This window comes from Pelecanus crispus, chromosome 1 (genome assembly GCF_030463565.1).
Source record: "Pelecanus crispus isolate bPelCri1 chromosome 1, bPelCri1.pri, whole genome shotgun sequence".
Lineage (NCBI taxonomy): Eukaryota > Metazoa > Chordata > Aves > Pelecaniformes > Pelecanidae > Pelecanus > Pelecanus crispus.
In genome coordinates this window covers 16,808,219-16,825,124 of record NC_134643.1, presented here as the reverse complement: position 1 = coordinate 16,825,124, position 16,906 = coordinate 16,808,219, and the positions used below count along the sequence as shown (strand labels likewise).

Sequence of the window (16,906 nt, the reverse complement as noted above, 5' to 3'; positions counted from 1 at the left end):
TTCTAGGAAGAACTTGCAAAGCACCAGACTCATACTTAATAGCATTTACCTGCAGCAGGTAGAAGTGATTCCAAAATGCCTAGATCTAACAGACAAATCTAGTTTTTCTTCCCTCGCTACCATCTCACCTTTCCTTTCCCTTCAGCAACTTCCTAACACCTGAAAGCATATCCACATTAATTCACTTACTCCAATTCACAGATATACTGGGTCATCTCACAGCCTGGTGATAACTTTGATGAACTGTCATGGTTTAACCCCATCTACACTTAAAACAGGAGTTAAAAAACAAACAAAATGAAGAACAGTATCACTGGTATTTGTTGATTAACTGGTATCTTAATAAAATGGTACACTGGCATATATTTCCATCACTCAGTACGGATACTGGATCAATACTTAATAAGAAGCTCTAAAGAAAGGCAGGAGGATACAGCCGTCTTGTCTGTACACAAAAACCAAGTAGCTTTTGCACCATTTTCTGAATGCACATTTCTCATCCATCATGCTGTTGGCATAATGAAAAAGGACATGCACAACACCAGCAGATATTAAGGTCTTTTTCAAGGCAGAAGAGCCTAACATAAAACCAAAATGGCACCCTGCAAAACAAAACTTAAAATGAGCTACTGGAAGTGGGCACATTCCCTGCACATTAGGGATATTCCAAAGATGCCATTTGTTTGTGAGTTTCTTCACGTATCCGACAATCCAGACACTAAAAGGAGCGAAAGGGCCGATCAGCAAACAAAACCCAAGATCACCCTCCAGCCATGTTAAATATTTATTAAGCTCTCTTGCTACAGAAAAGACAGAGAGCGAGCACAAAATCGAAAACAGAAGAAAAGACTGTATGTCTTGTGTGGGGAGCTGACACTGCAGCCCTTGTGTGTGGAAGGTGCAGAATAACCCTCACGTCATAGCACTTAACAGCAAGCACTGCTTTGCTACCCAGTTTTAGCATTTCAAGTTTAAGAGAGTTGGACAACAGAAGCTTTAAAAACAAAAAAAGATTAAGTAGCAGTAAGATTAATTTTTCTTCAATCTTTCATTTCTCCATCAGCACTTGATTTTTCCCCTGATGAGTTTTCAATATGAAAACATGATGTGTGGAGAATCACACACACACACACAGAGTAATTTTCTCTTTAAAAAGTCAATATAGTTTTAATTGATTTACACAAGCCCCTCTTCTCCCAACAACCTAACACTACTACGTCAAAACAAGTTTTGGTACTTGTATGTAAGAAGTAGGTCAAATACTAAAGTTAATCCTTTTAGAAGGAAACACATTTTTGTGCGGAAGTGACAGTGGCATTTTAAGTGCCAGTGGCATTGTAAGTGCCAGCATTCAACTGGTTTAGTCTATCACTACTTCAAATAAGAAAACACTAGATATGCTGGACACTTTTTCAGAGTTTTGACCAGCACATCCGATAATCCCATGCAGCAGCAAAATGTTTGGGTTTGAAAAAGAGAAGAGTTCTGTCAGGCTGTTTTTCTGCAACATTCATCATGTAAATAAACATGTAATTTTAAGTATTTAATTTACAGAGACTGGATAATTCCACTTGTTCCAAACTCTACTTGTTTAAATATTTGATGTTTAAAATGAAGCGATGCACTTAATTCAGTCCTAAAATCCCCAGACTCAGCCTTCCCTTAAGAGCCCACCGTCCATTTTTGGAGATACACCATACACGTACAAAGATCTGCTCTTTCATTTTAGAAGTTGATAGCTTTGCCAAAAGATGCTGCTAGGTTTGCTTCCCTGAAGGCTTCCGACACTGTCTGTAGAGAGCAAACACAAAAAGGTACAAGTCATTAATAGTTACATGTAATTATTGCTTGTCTGTGCAACCCTGGTGTTCAACAGTCTGTTTAGAAAAAACTTACTGGATGGGCATGGCAAACTCTGGCTACATCTTCACATGATGCTCCATATTCCATAGCAAGGGCAGCTTCATTAACCATTTCGCCAGCACCCTGTGATTTAATGGTATTTGTAATTAGCACAAGTCTTTATGCGGTTGTCCAGGTTCTGCTGAATCACTAAGAGCTTGTAAATAAGCACCTTTTGCTATAAAAGAGAAGTTGTATTAGAACATAGCTGAAGTGCTAGTTATAATACAAGTCATAAGTATTTAATCTATTTGGTGACTGTGCTCAAGCCTAGTGTAAATCTAAACATAATTCTTAATGAGAGTATTTGTGTTCTCATTACTGAGAGCTGTGCAAAATCTGGGCATTTTTCCACCACAAGATACTGCTCAGATGACACCCACATTCTCAAAGCTACAGTGTATGTTATCACTGCTGAAACCTCCCCAAAACTTCAGCACCCTCCTGGAAGTTAAATAGATAGACAAAAGCGTGTTACTACATCTGCACCCTCATTTTTATTTGTTGTATTTATGTGTGTTTACTCAGAGAACATTTCTTTGAGGAGTCAAAAATAGTGAAATCTCCTGTTACATTTTTAGCATTCAGATCCACAATCATAAGGTTTTCCCCCAGCCCTTTCCCAATGAAGAAAATTAGTCTGTCTCACACTGATAAAGCTAAGTTGTGCTTCCTTTAAGGTATGTTGATTTTTAAGTGACTGGCATTGTGAGAGGAATACATAATAAGATGTTACACTAGTTATTTTCTATCAGAAATTACGAGACTTGGATTCAGAAACAAAAGCCTGTCCACTAGTGTTGACAGTATATCCATTCATAGGAATAAAATTTCCTTCCCAGGAAAACGGAGAGCAGTTTTAGTGTTTCTCTTAAAGCAAGCTGTACAAAAAGATGCATGGAAGTGTTTCTGCATACATCTTTAGGAAAAAAAAAAAAAGGTTATTTAAAGCTAAGAAACAAAACAGAGGGCAATTAGGGTCTAACTTTGGAATGTGTGGGACAGTGGAGAACGATCTTTTTCCCAAACAGAATTTTCTGATTTCCTCATCTTTACAAGGGATTTTTAATCAAAGTTCCCGAAGTTACTGACCCCAGATTTGGTGACTGCAGCATGTTACCAGTTTTGCTGAAGTCTGAAGCTCGGGGGTGGGGGGGAAGAAAATATCAATGAAAAAGCAACATTCTGTTCAGCTCCCTCAACTTGCAGAACTTGAGTCAACAATTTCTGCTGTTCTCTAGAGTATTTGGCAGTGTTCATTAAAAAAAAAAGAGAAACCAATTAACCCTAGCAATTCTAGGGAGAACAAAAATACTGGGTCTAACACCAAAGTAACCAAAAAGTGGGAAGGAGGGCAGGGCTGCAGAAGAGAACAGTAAGTAAAGGTGACTAAGGTAGACTCAAATATTCCTTCTTTTTACAAGCACCACTTCTCCTAATTTGACAACTACTTTGCAACTGTGCAGCACTAAATACAAGACCCTTACAAGGCCAAGACAGCAGCACAATTTACAATACTTACTGCGCCTAGAATGTGAGCGCCCAGCATCCTGTCCGTTGATTTTTGACTAAGTATCTTCACCATGCCATCTGTGTCAGCATTTGTCTTTGCTCTACTGTTTGCAGCAAATGGAAATTTCCCTATTTTGTATTCTATACCCTACAAAACAGATGCGTGTTACTGAGTTAATGACCAACAAGAATAATATAACTAAGAGCAGAAGCAATAAAAAAGACACATAAGACACACAAAGCAATGCATAAGAACAACCACCAAAAGGGGTATAAGGGAGTATTAAAAAAAATTCATTAGCAAATGAACAATATTAACTTCACAGAATAGAAGTCATTGAAGAGAACTGTGATCCTTGGGAGAGTGGCATGCAGGAGGGAATCACTCAATCATACATCCTAAGCAAAAAATTCAGATGCAGAAATTCTCCTGGAAAAAATAGCTAAACTACTAGACAATGAAGCCACACCAAGATGGAAAACCAGTTTTGTCCGAGAAGAAAACAAACAGTACCTCTTCTTTCAGCTGTTCTTCTGATTTGCCAACCCAGGCCACTTCAGGGTGAGTGTATATCACAGAGGGTACGCAGTTATAGTCAATGTGAACTGCTCCCCCAGCCATCCCTTCTACACAAAGAATGCCTTCATCCTCAGCTTTGTGGGCCAGCATAGGTCCAGCAACTACATCACCAATAGCATAGATGCTATCAGACCAATGAAACAGAATAAGACACTGTTTAAAAACATCCTAGCACACCTAGGCTACTTTATATAATAGTCAGTTTGAAACGTTACTGAAAACTCTAATCAAAACAGGTTAAAATACTAAATTTCAAAAGAAATACAAAGTATAAAAGAGTAGTTTCCACAGCATGACCACCCTTCAAGAAGTACTAGTGACATGAAATACACACAGTGACTTTCAAATTACGAAACTTCAAAGGCTGACTAAAAATCTTTAGTTCCTGAAATACACAGAAATCTTGAGTTTTCAGAAGAGAAAGCTATATTCTGCAATTTAAAAAGTGCTTTAGTAGGTTAAGCTTTTACAAAAAGAGTTCTGCTTAACAAAAGTAAAAAATATTTAGTCTTACTTACTTTGGAATTTTGGTTTGGAATCTGTTATTGACTGGGATTCTCCCCCTCTTATCAAGTTCAATTCCAATATCCTCAAGACCTAGATTTTTTGTGAAAGGACGTCTACCGATGCAAACTAGGAGCACATCACAAGTTATTACTTCTGCCTTGCCACCAGCAGCAGCTTCAACACTGGAGAAAAATAAGTAGCAAAAATGCTAAGCTGTAAACTTTCAGCATTGTTTTTCTCCAACTAGTAACTAAAATGATCCAGATGGTGACCTACTGGCTGGATCTGGCATCCAAAACATTTGCATTCAGCCTGCCCCATGCTTCTCCTTGCAAGAGCTGAGAAGAGGAAGGAAGGGACAATAACTCTTACTGTATTTGTTAACAACTCTTAGATACAGAAATTCAGGGTATATATCCACTAGCAAGTAGCATGACCTGACAGGATCAAATCTGTACAGCAAAATAATTGGTGCTGAGTACTCGACATCCAAACTCTATATATTTCGGGGCAGGGTAGGGCCATGTATTCTGAGCAAGCCACCTTCTGGCCCAAGAACCAAACATCTGTTAGCAGCTGCCCTGCCTCAGGTGCACCCCTCAAGTGTATCTTTGTGTTTAATTGCACCCCTAAGAAGTTCAGTTCATGTGCTCTGAGAGCAAATGAACATGCATGGTAAGTGAGGACAAGCAGGAAGTGTGTTTCAAAAGCATACTCCTGAACCGAAATGAAACTCTAAGCGTAGTAACAGGCTACATGAGAGATCCAACCAGCATCAGTGTGGTACATAAAGAAGCCCAAATCTAGGACCTTTACAATGGTGGAGGACAGACTATCCCGAGGTATGGCAATACAGCAAATACAGGTCACCATATTAAGATTCCAGGGAAAAAAAGATTTAAGCTTAATTTTGTAAGTAATGTAAGTAACTTTATGTAAGTAACATTAAGCATTTTCTTAAACTTGAACTACAGTTTCTGCATAGAGAATACATTAACAAGAAAGAACAGAAGCAGTGTACACCTATGGACTTTTACAAAGCAAATTTGCTTTGTTCATCTATAGGTCTTCAAAGGGCTTGAGCATGGACGTTAAAAGACACTCACGTGCAGTTTCATTTATTTCTGCTCAAAAGCAATAAAATCTCTGCCACACTTATTTTAAGACAAGAGGAGGTATGGACAAAATAACCCTTCCAGTAAGCAGCCAAGAATTAATGGCTTGAAAATGACTGTGTGAACAATCACGATATTTATGTTAATTATACCAGAAGCAAAGATCTTCCATGAAAAGAATGATTTAGAATTCTGTTTTTATTACTGATCTCACTATAACAACACTGGTTTTATACTAGCATGCCTTCAACTCAAGTCAATGGAACCTCTCTTGTATAAGCAATCTAGGACTCAATAAACCCAAAATTATGAGCTAAGTTACAATACAGGATAAAAATTAGATTTCACTAAAGAATTAAGTTTCATCCTAAATCAATTTTTTCCTGTTTAAAAAAATAATATCACACTGTATTTTTAAATCGGTTTGATGGATTGGGAGGAAGAACATACATGGCATTCCTTTAGTTTTACGTTAAACACTTACGCTACATCAATTTTTCCATCTGGTTTCTTGGTAGCACCAGTAACTTTGGTGTTCAGTTTAAACTTAAGTCCCTGTTTCTGAAGAATACGTTGGAAGTTTTTAGAGATCTCCATGTCAATTCCCATTCCACCAACATGGCCCATGAACTCAACAGCTGTCACATCTGCACCAAGACGCTGCCAAACTGAACCCTGCGGTCACAACAATATAGGTAAAAAACTTTTTTAAAAGCAAACTTCAGATTTCTTTACTCTAGTATTTACCACAAACTGTAAACTTTTCAAAAGCAGGACAACACACAACAGCAAACGGATCAGTTTTTACCAATGTTACAGTGTACCAACTTTCCCCAGCCTTTCCACAAAAAATGGATTTATTACTGCTTGTCTGCATACCCAAAACTTCAATGATTGAATTCACAGAATTAAGCTTTTAAAGAGAAATAGCTAACAAAATAATTAAGTATAAATTAGGTATTTTTTAGGTTATAGGTATAGAAAAATTCAAAATCAAAGAAGCTAAATGTAGCTCAGAAAACCCAGAAGAAATTGGTGTTCTAATACTACTACAGATTAAATCAAAATAGCACATTAAGGAAATTTTATGCAACAGAATGGAACCACTGCTGCTTCTGTGTGTATTTATAACCATAACCACTATCATCAGCTTCACCAACAAACCCCATATACACCCTATTTACCTTGCAGTTACCTACATCCATCCAACACAGTCTATCACTTTGCTTACTCTTTCCCTGCTTAATGGTCAGCAGGCTAAGCAACCGCTAAGCAGATGTACACATTTTCAAGCAGTTCCAAGACCAGCAAATATACATTCTTTTTGAACCATGTAGGTATGAGGCAAAAGGACTCAGGCCAAGATGAACTACAAAGTCTCTTCTCCTTTGGTTGTTAGATAGAAAGTGTACAATCGTATCACATAAAAATATCTTAGGATTAACTGCTACACACAAGAATTTCTGAATGAAAATTAACTTCCCTTAAAAAATGAAGTTCTCTCATCTATACATAGAGCAGGTACAAACCTCAGCAAAAGTCACCCCCCTCAAAAAACTATACGTGAGGCCCTGTATGTTCTTCTCATTCCTCTGCTTAGCTAACCAGCTGCAGGAGTACTGATCCTACAAACACTTGTCCCAGCTTTTCTGGTAGAAAAGGAAGCTAGCAGGCTGTTTCTGAAACTGAACAGTTTCATTACAACTCACTCAACCAAACTTTGTTAAATCACAGCAACACAATCAAATGTAACACAAAAATAACACCCTGTTCCTTTATAAATTAAAGACGAAGTGGTTTAAATATCCTCTCACCAGTTCCACACCAATGACTCCTGCACCGATGACAACCATCTTTTCAGGAACTTTTTTCAGTGACAGTGCACCAGTGGATGACACAATATTATCTTCATCAATCTAGTGACAAAGAAATCCACAAAGGGAGATTTACAATCTCTTTTATACATTATATATAAAGCACACAAATGCTGAAGTGCAATTGGATGCAAAAAATTATTACACATTAAATTATGTGGATATTACACATTCAAAAACAGTACCATTAAGATTTCAAATACGTACAGTAATCCCAGGGAAGGGAGCAACTTCTGAGCCTGTGGCTACAAGTATGTTCTTTGTATTGATAACTTGTGTGCTGCCATCTTCTTTGGTTGCAGTAACTTGGTTTTTGCCAGTTATTTTTCCAAACCCAGATACATGTACAACCTTTAGTAATCAGAACACAGTAAATTCAGATTCAAATTACTGATATAAGTTACACTACATTTAACCTGAATCTCACTACTGCTTTAGAGAAGCTGCTAACACGTACCTTTGCATTACCATCTGGTACAAATCACAAAGTAATTGTATACTGTTCTTTTAAGTAGATTAAGAATGAAGGAACTGTTCATTTAAAAATGTCCTAGAAGAGAAGCATTCAAATTCTGCCCTTGCCAAGTCAGTCACTCAAATTAATTTAAGTGGCAAGAATACAAAAGCGTAAAAACCAAGAAATTCAGATCAGGAAAAAATCATGGATATACCTCAGTATATAATCCAAACTAACCTTATTTTGTTTAAATAGATGAGCAATTCCACCTGTTAAGGCCTTCACTGCACCACTCTTCTGTTCCATCATCTTCTCTAGATTCAAACGGAGTCCTGTAACTAAGGATAAAAAAAAACCCCCTTCTATCAAGCACTGCAGTGTTTTTATTTGAAGGAGCTAACCTAAACACAGTTAACAGCTCTGACACAGTAAGATGGGTTGAATGCCTACTAAACGCTAACGGGTACATTCAACAACTGCCATGTTAAAAAGCAGCATTACACTTTTCAAATATTACTTATCTGTCCAGGATTCAGGGTTCAAGGAGCAGACATGTCCTTATCTCTCCAACTGACAGATAAAGGATGTTATTTAAAAGTCTAAAAAGTTTTCTGACCAGAAAACTACAGTAGTCAGATTTGAATGATTACATTTGCTTGTTGATGGAAACCATTTATTTTAACAGGCACTGGCAAGCTGCTCTTCATACTCACTTTCAATTCCTCTATTAGCGAAATCTTTTCCATGGGCCAAGTGATACAGATGCGAGTTGTTCAGCAAGGCCTAAAATACACACATAGAAATGTGAATTGGGACATAGATTCATGACTGATTTATTACATTATCAGGAAAAAAAAAAATCCAATGTTATTTGCAAAACATTCTCACTATTAAGAAAGTCTGACGTACATATTTAAAAAGGTGTATTTCAAACACAGAAATTGTACACAGTAGCTCTTACTGAAGTGTTTTACGAAGTTACATATTTAACATAAAAACAGAAAATAGTTAAATTCACACCTATCCTTTTTGCTCATTTCACCAGAGAAATTGGGAATGGCTCCACTGAGGATTAAAATAATAGGAACAGACTTCAAGGAGAGGAAAGAAAGATGATTCTGACTGACTCACAGGAGAATTTCCTTATTACCTCAGACAAGATGTTACCTGACAAGAAGAAGAGGATACAGAAAAACTGGATGAGGAAAATCTATACTGAAATTCCCATTAAAATTTTAGCCCGTGTAGATGTATGCAAGTTAAATTTTGTAGTTGAGGAGTTGTGCTAAAGTTACTACAACTGCATAGCTAGTTGAGCTGAAGCTAGATGGTTTAGAGCTAGCTCAGGTCACTGGACATTCAGAATTCAAAATTAAACTTAGAATAGTTTTTATAACGATGTTTATAAATCAGCAGCTTGAAATGCAGAACTTCTAAAACTGTATTTCGATTAGAAGTAGCAATATAGTTAGGGAGGGATCTTGGTAAGAAAAATGATGTCTTTCACTATAGCCATCCCAAACATGAAATTACTGGTATCTTTTCAAGGACAACAGCGCAAGTCTGCGCAGACTGAAAGCAGGCACAGTAAAACATTCAAAGCACATTTTGGGATACCTGTCTTATATACACATGCGTGAGTGAAACTAATGTCAATAACATAATTCCATTTTTATTAATAAGTCTTATCAACTCTCACTCTTTAAAATTCATTTGCCCATTTCACATAACAGTCACAACCTTGAATCTGTAACATCCAATATTATTGAAGACACAGCCACCAATTAAGACTAAAGCAATTAAAAAAGAAAAAAATTCCATGCACAGTGTATTATTTTGGGTGGCTTTTTGGAAAGGAATTTTCAAATAGTTTGTTATTGCCTCACATATCCACTTCTTAAGAAATTTATTACCACTCAAAAAAAATTCTGGATGGCATCTGAGTTTAGCCATGGGTTCAGAAGTATTTTCTTAAGAACTTCAAAGGATTTAAAAAAAAAAAAAAAAAAAGACTCAAGAAGAAAAGTTAGTTAAATAGATCCTAGCAGAGTTCCAAACTTTCAAAGTAACACGGTGTTGATCTACACCTCATTTTTGAGTATGTCAATCTTGGAAAAAAATTAAGGAGTTTCTCAAGTGATACATATAATGACTATTGTTTTTAATGAAGTTATGACAAACTATGTACGCTTACCTTAGATGGAATACATCCAACATTCAAACAGGTTCCACCTAAGGTTTCATTTTTTTCTACACAGACAGTCTGAGGAAGAAGGGGGGAAAAAAGAACTTTTTAGCAATACTATGCCACCATTTCCTTACAGTGTATCTGGCAAATTAGAATTAATGACGAAGACCAGGCATTTACCTAATAACTCTTCCTCTACAAGCGTCTCATTGATTTCCTTCCTAGATTTATTTTGTGGCTCAGACTTTCTCTCCCTCATTTTTTTCCTAACTTAAAAACCACAAAATGGCTCTTTGCAACAAAATTCTCTACCAGAAGAGAGCCACATTCCCCACTGCCCCATTTATTTCATGCAAGTGCTGTTGTTCCACTTCAAAAATCCACAAAGTTGCCTCAATTAAATACAACACTCAGTTCTGTGAAAGATGTTCCTCTTACAATTAAAAAAACTCCACCCTGCAAAAAGCAAAAAACGTAAATCATGCAAAGATTCCTAAAAACGTAAATCATGCAAAGATTCCTAAAAACAAGTAATCTCAAGCAAACACCAGACAAATGAACCAATACAAGTTAAAATCACATGAAGCAATTTTTTCTTTAAAGAAAACAAAACCCCCAAACCACAAACAACATTTCCCTTTCTAAACACACTATCCTGTCAGGCCCACTGCTATAAAGCTATGCCAATATCTATAAAGAAAGAAAGAATACAAATCAAGTAAAGCAAAGCCAAGCAAAAATAAGGTCAATACCAACAGGGATGGAAAATATTTCATCTCCTTCTCATCAACTTGCCAACATCAAAGTGTGCAAAGGAAAAAAAAACTGACAAAACTTCAAGTAAGAACAGATCACTTGGGGGGAAGAGAGTATCGTAAACCCTTTTTACAGAAGCAAAAGAACTGGTATCTCCTTCTTTGCAAGGTGCACACATGTTCAAAATAACAGTTCCTTGGTTTATACTGAGAGCGCCAATCTGCTGATAGAAGTGACTACCCAGGGGAAAGCCTTTCATCATTTCTTTTACATTGCTGCTTTTGTGCTAAAGTAGAGGTGATGGTAACACGAAGAGCAGGATTCACCGTATCAAATCACAGAAACACATTGATACATGCTGATTCCCCAGCTACCCTTCCTCCTGTTTTAAGCACATGAACGCACAAAAAATGATCCAAGGGCTTTAAAAGCTGCACTATGGATCAAACACTACCAGGCTGCTCCTACCTTTACCTGATAAGGAGGTTCTGCCTCATCCACTTTACATCAACTTCACCAACAAGGCCAAGCAAAGCTGTTGAAAAGCCAATGCCTGGAGAATATTGTGGGCAGTAACACGGGATGCTGTGGCGGTAATACAAGGACTTAATGCTTGTGCTAGCACACATAGCACTAAAATTGAAGGTTAAAGTTCAGTAGTTGAGAGCACACTCAGGTTCTTCCATGAATGGTGTCACTATAGAATCTATCTTTTTGCCCATCTCATGAAAACATCACCTTACATTCCTCAAGGTCAGGATAAAAATTCTTCATGTTTATTCTGTGCTACAGGTGACACATACAAGCACATCCAAATATTTCGCCCACTCTGACTAGCTGTAAAGCAGTACAAGAAAATTATTTTTTGCCATGATGAAAAACAGAATGCAGGGCACTTTTCAACCTCTTTGTGTATGGTATCCTATTGTTAATCACAGATATGAAGGACCTGCGGACAGCATTGCTCCAAGAAAAGCTGGCATCTGGCCATAAAAAATGGCTTTAGAATAAACAAACATGAACTTACATAGCAGAAGGCCTCAATCTCAATTACAACCTGTAGCACTGAGCACCTTTTTTCTCAGGTACCAATAGCTCAGTAACAATATACACCTAAAAGCAAGAGTATTTAAGAAAAAAAAAAAAAATTCATGAACATGGATAAAGACAGCTCAATTATCTGCACTAGGTCACAGGCAGATGTAAAACTTCTTAATGGAATATCAAACATTTATATTTTGGTACAGCTACACATTAAAAGGCTGAAAGATACCCAAAGAGACATCACTGAAAGCCAGCTGTGGGAGTAATGAGCAATGAGGGACACCACTCAGAATTACAGAAAAGTTTAGGTTGAAGGGACCTCCTCTGGAAGCCATCTGGTCAAACCTCCCACTCCAAACACAGTCAACATCAAACATGTATCAGGTGGCTCAGGGCCTTCTGCAGCCAAGTTCTGAAAATATCCAAGGTTGAAGACTACATGCTATCTGGGTCCCTGTTCCAGTGTTTCTTTAAAGAAAACAAAACCCCCAAACCACAAACATTTCCCTTTCTAAACACACTATCCTGTCAGGCCCACTGCTATAAAGCTATGCCAATATCTATAAAGAAAGAAAGAATACAAATCAGTAAAGCAAAGCCAAGCAAAAATAAGGTCAATACCAACAGGGATGGAAAATATTTCATCTCCTTCTCATCAATGGAATCAAACCAGTGTTTCACTGGAACTCCATTCATCAACAGGAGGTCCTGTCCTTACCAGGTGGACTAATCAACTCATTTTTGTCATGAAGTCCAGGTGTCTTAGTTCAGAAGCATTGGGACATATCAGCCAGCAGGAACACACTTAAGACTGATAGCATCACTTTCTCAGATTTCAAAATAATTAAGAGAAGGCTAGTGCAGTGCCAACAGAGTAAGTTGGTCTCATATTAAGGAGTGAAGGTAAAAAAATATCCAGCTGAAGTCACACTCCGTATTTTCCTAAGTTTAGAAAATCTGAAATGCATTATACACATATAACTCTCACAATACTCAATTAAATCATAGAATCATTTAGGTTGGAAAAGACCTTTAAGATCATCCAGTCCAACCATTAACCTAACACTACCAAGTCCACCACTAAACCAATTAAATCAATTAAGGGTAGAGTAGACTAAACCATGTCCCAAAGTGCCACGTCTACCCGTTTTTTGAATACTACAATGACACATCATTAGCACACATCAAAGTTGCCTCTTTCAAAAGGCATTCAAAGACAACAGAGATGAACATAAATAAATGTAAACTAGAGACTAGTATTTCTACAGACATATTTTCACCTCTAAAATTCTCACAAGGCAATGGAATTCCTCTACTCGCATTGAAAAAACACATCAGTTGAATATTGTTTTTTCCTCTTTTGAGTTCCCTCTGTCTGTTCTTCAGGACAGTTTCTCAGTGGCCTTTTTGTCAGTGTCTCATTTCCGTGCCCCCCCCCCCCTTCTTTACTGGAAGAAAAATTCCTTCCCAGCATTCTTTTCCCACGTTCTCTTCCACAAGAGTATAAGCCACCTCAATTATCACTTCCAATCAAAAGCAAGCTGTCCTGAGCAGCTTCGTCAGTAGCCTAGCAGGGCTATAGACAGTAGTATCTTCACATCTCCATTTCAATGTCTGTATCGTCTGGGTAAGCAAGGTAAAGAAAGATTATCGACATGTCAACAGCATCCAGTGGCCCAAGACGTGACAGAAGAATCTCAGTTTTTCAGTATCAACACAACTTCTTTGAAGTTCATCCAGATGAGTATTCTGCTGAGTGAGGTCTCATCTTACCTTAAATCCAAGCTGAGCTGCTTTGATAGCAGCAACATACCCTCCAGGACCAGAGCCAATAACTGTGACATCGGCATCAACTGAAACAGAGAACATCCGAGTTATTTTTGTTTCAGCAACTAACATTTTTCTGCAGGAATAGCAGTTTATCATTTCTGAAACAATTCATGTTTAAAAATATTTTTTTTAAAAAAGCAAAATGGCTATTAAAAATTATGCAACTTAATAAACTAGGTTTAGGTAAGTAAACTCCACCTCACATCTGAGAGTAACTTTCTGGGCAAAAGGAAAGGTTGTATAGAGGTATTCACTCTGCAAAAAAAACCAACCAGTCTTAAATTTTACAGGGAAAATAATGTAAAATGAAACGAGGCAACTGAATTCTGTCTAAACCATCCATCCTGCTATAAATCTTTTAAGAACTTAACCCAAGATGTCTGGATAGTTTACTATAACATTCTTCCAACATAGCTTCTATTGATGTTTAGTGCAAAAGATAAATGGTTACTGAATGCCATAAAATCAGTAGTTTTTAAAGGAGAAAATATGGTTGAAATAGATATCTACGCAACCTCTATCGATTATGAACACAGGAGAAGCTATGAACTTTGTACCTAATTCATATCTTGTAACCACAGTCTCCTTTGGAATATTAACTACCATCACTGTTAGATAAGGTTCAACTCCTGTTTACAGCTTTAGCTTGATACCAAATAGGGCAAATAAGCCACTATTTTTCATCTAAATCTCCATGCTGACATGGATTCTCCAGTCACCTGGAAGACTGATTTCTGAGTTTGAAGCACTGCTTTAGTTTTTGGGGGGGGGGGGGGGGGGGGGGGCAGTTCGGTTGGGTTTTTTGTCCAAAGAAATTCTTCACAATTAATTACCTTGGTCAGCATAGGTCCTTTGTGACACTGCACAAATTCCCTGGAGACCATGATGAATTCGATCAAAATGGCTCCTCTAGAAAGGGAAAAAACCAAAAACTTAATTTTGGAAGTTGAAGACTACCCTTGAAGAAAAGAAAACATTCAACCACACACAGACAAACACACAGTTACAGCCACCAGTTAACCAAAAGAGAAACAACATGTCTGAAGCAGACACGGAGGGCACTGACTGGAACAGGAGGCAGAAGTCACTGCCATTTACCTGCTCTGCAGCCTCAGGCGATCATTGCACCTGGCTGCACATCAGCCTCGCCTCAGGCTGCCTCTATGCAAACTTTCAACCCCTTCACACAGGGCTTTCAAACCACTTAATGACATGAATTAAGACACCCGCAGGAGTTTATGAAGAGCCGTCTTGTTCCACAACCACCCTCTTTGGCCACCTCCCGTGTGCAGGCGTCATCGCAGAAGCGCTTCTGGAGGGCCAGATTTTTTTAATTGCAATGGGACAGCACTGCACGGCTCTACAAGCACCTCACGGGCCGGTCATCCTGTAACTGGAGTAGCGGATGCCCCGGAAGCGTTTCTGGAGCCCTCAATGGCCGAAGGGCGGGAAGCGACCCTCGGAGAGCCGCGGTGCGCACAGCCGCCCGCCCTCGCTGCCCACCCCGCCCGGGCGCTCCCTCGGGCCGGAGCCGCCGGCGGGGCCGGGGCACCCCCCGCTGCCGGGAGGGCCGGCGGCCGGGCACCTCCCCGGCAGCCGCAACCGGCGACACCGCGGGCACCGCCGAGCCCAGGCGGCGCTGGGCGAGGCGCGGCTCCCCTTCCCTGCGGCCGAGGCGAAAGCAGAGAAGGGAGGGAAGAGCCGCCAAGCCCCGCGGCCGCCAGCCGCCGCGCCCGCCCCAGAGCGCCTGCTCCGGCTCCGGCTCCGCCCGCCCTCACGCCCGCTGCCGGCGCGGGGTGGGGGGGGGCGTGAGGAAAGCCCAGGCCCGAGCGCCCAGGCGCGGCCCGGCGCGGCTCCCCCCGCCCGCCCCGCGGCCGCACCCTCCCCCGCCGGCGCCGTACCCGAGCGAGCGCGCAGCAGAGGCGTCCCCAGCGCTGCATGGCCGCCGCCCGCGCCCGCGCCCCCGGGCCGCCGCTCCAAGGACTCCGCGGACTCGCGCAGGCGCAGTGGGGCGGGGGGCGGCGGGCGGGGCGGGCGCCGCCGCGCGACGAGGCCCCCTGGCGGAGGCGGCCGCCTGGTACAGCGCTGGGGGCGGGGCCCGGGGGCGGGGCCTGAGGGGGGAGGGGCGGGGCCATGCAGATGAGCTCTTAAAGCGGCAGGGCGCGCCCAGGGCGGGTCTGCACAGCCGGCCGCAGCCCTCACCTGGCACTGAAATGAGCGTTCGGGTCACGCTGAGCAGCTCGCAGACCCGCATCTAATGAACCAAAATAAAATTTGGGAACAGGCGGCGAAAGTGAAAATATTTCAGTTTTTCAGAATTGAACCTCTTTTGTCTAAATGACAGTGAACTGCACATAAATTCAGTTTTTAAATATTCAAAGATATGAAATCTAAGATATTCCATTTTGGAAAGAATTTCAAGTGACTTGGAACAATTGCTTTCAATTTATTTAATCAGGGAAAAGGCCAAACTAGAATATTGAGACTTTTTAATAATTGACACAGTTTAATTTTATGCTACTTATAGTCTTCCAGACTGTTTGTTCTCTAGAAAAAAGAGTGCATGCCCCACGGTCCTCTGTTATTTGCACTTCAGCACATCAGTACATCAGTATTTGAAAACCTAAATCCTTCCTTGCCTGGGAGGGGAAGACCGTTTTCCTTCTACACTGAATTGCACCTGGTTTAGAACAGGTGCAATATTCTGTTCAATTTATAGGAAAACCATCTAAATGTGGCTTTAGGTAAGTAATATGCAACACAGTTCATAATATTGATTGCCCACCTTGCCCGAAAGTGAAACTATTTTCTGCGAAAAAGAGTTGTCAAGTTTTCTGGACTTTCTAATTTCTTGCATAAAATCAAGGTTTCCATCAGGTGGCAGTGTTCTGTTATTTACCATACAGAGAAGCACATCACTGAGCACAAATTTTGGAGATCCCTTAGAAGAGAGGCATAATATTCATAAATGCCGGGCTTTCTGATTAGAGCAGACTTGAATTATTCAGAATAACCACCTGGGAGAAGAGCAATTCACCCATTAATAAAAGTCAGGTCTCTTGAAAGTGCATTAGTTAATGAAGGCACCAGTACTTAATAACAATGCATGAAAGCCCCTGGGTTCAAAATGAAAGGCCATAT

The 16,906-nt window shown here is 39.8% G+C and overlaps 1 protein-coding gene across 3 annotated transcripts; it reads right to left on the bottom strand.

The window, feature by feature from the left end:
• Positions 1 to 877: 877 nt before the first annotated feature.
• Positions 878 to 15,705, bottom strand: DLD (dihydrolipoamide dehydrogenase). Of its 3 annotated transcripts, XM_075709967.1 has the most exons (14): positions 15,667 to 15,705; positions 14,599 to 14,674; positions 13,709 to 13,788; positions 10,142 to 10,210; positions 8,661 to 8,730; positions 8,185 to 8,285; positions 7,698 to 7,841; positions 7,431 to 7,532; positions 6,101 to 6,291; positions 4,513 to 4,683; positions 3,929 to 4,118; positions 3,425 to 3,562; positions 1,897 to 1,986; positions 878 to 1,791 (listed from the first exon to the last, which is right to left on the bottom strand). In XM_075709967.1, exons 1-14 carry the CDS (start codon positions 15,703 to 15,705, stop codon positions 1,726 to 1,728), a joined length of 1,527 nt encoding a protein of 508 aa, XP_075566082.1. In that variant the 3' UTR covers positions 878 to 1,725. The 3 variants fall into 3 exon arrangements, with proteins under 3 accessions (XP_075566082.1, XP_075566104.1, XP_075566093.1); XM_075709989.1 differs by lacking the exon at positions 7,698 to 7,841; XM_075709978.1 differs by lacking the exon at positions 10,142 to 10,210.
• Between the last annotated feature and the right edge of the window lie 1,201 nt (positions 15,706 to 16,906).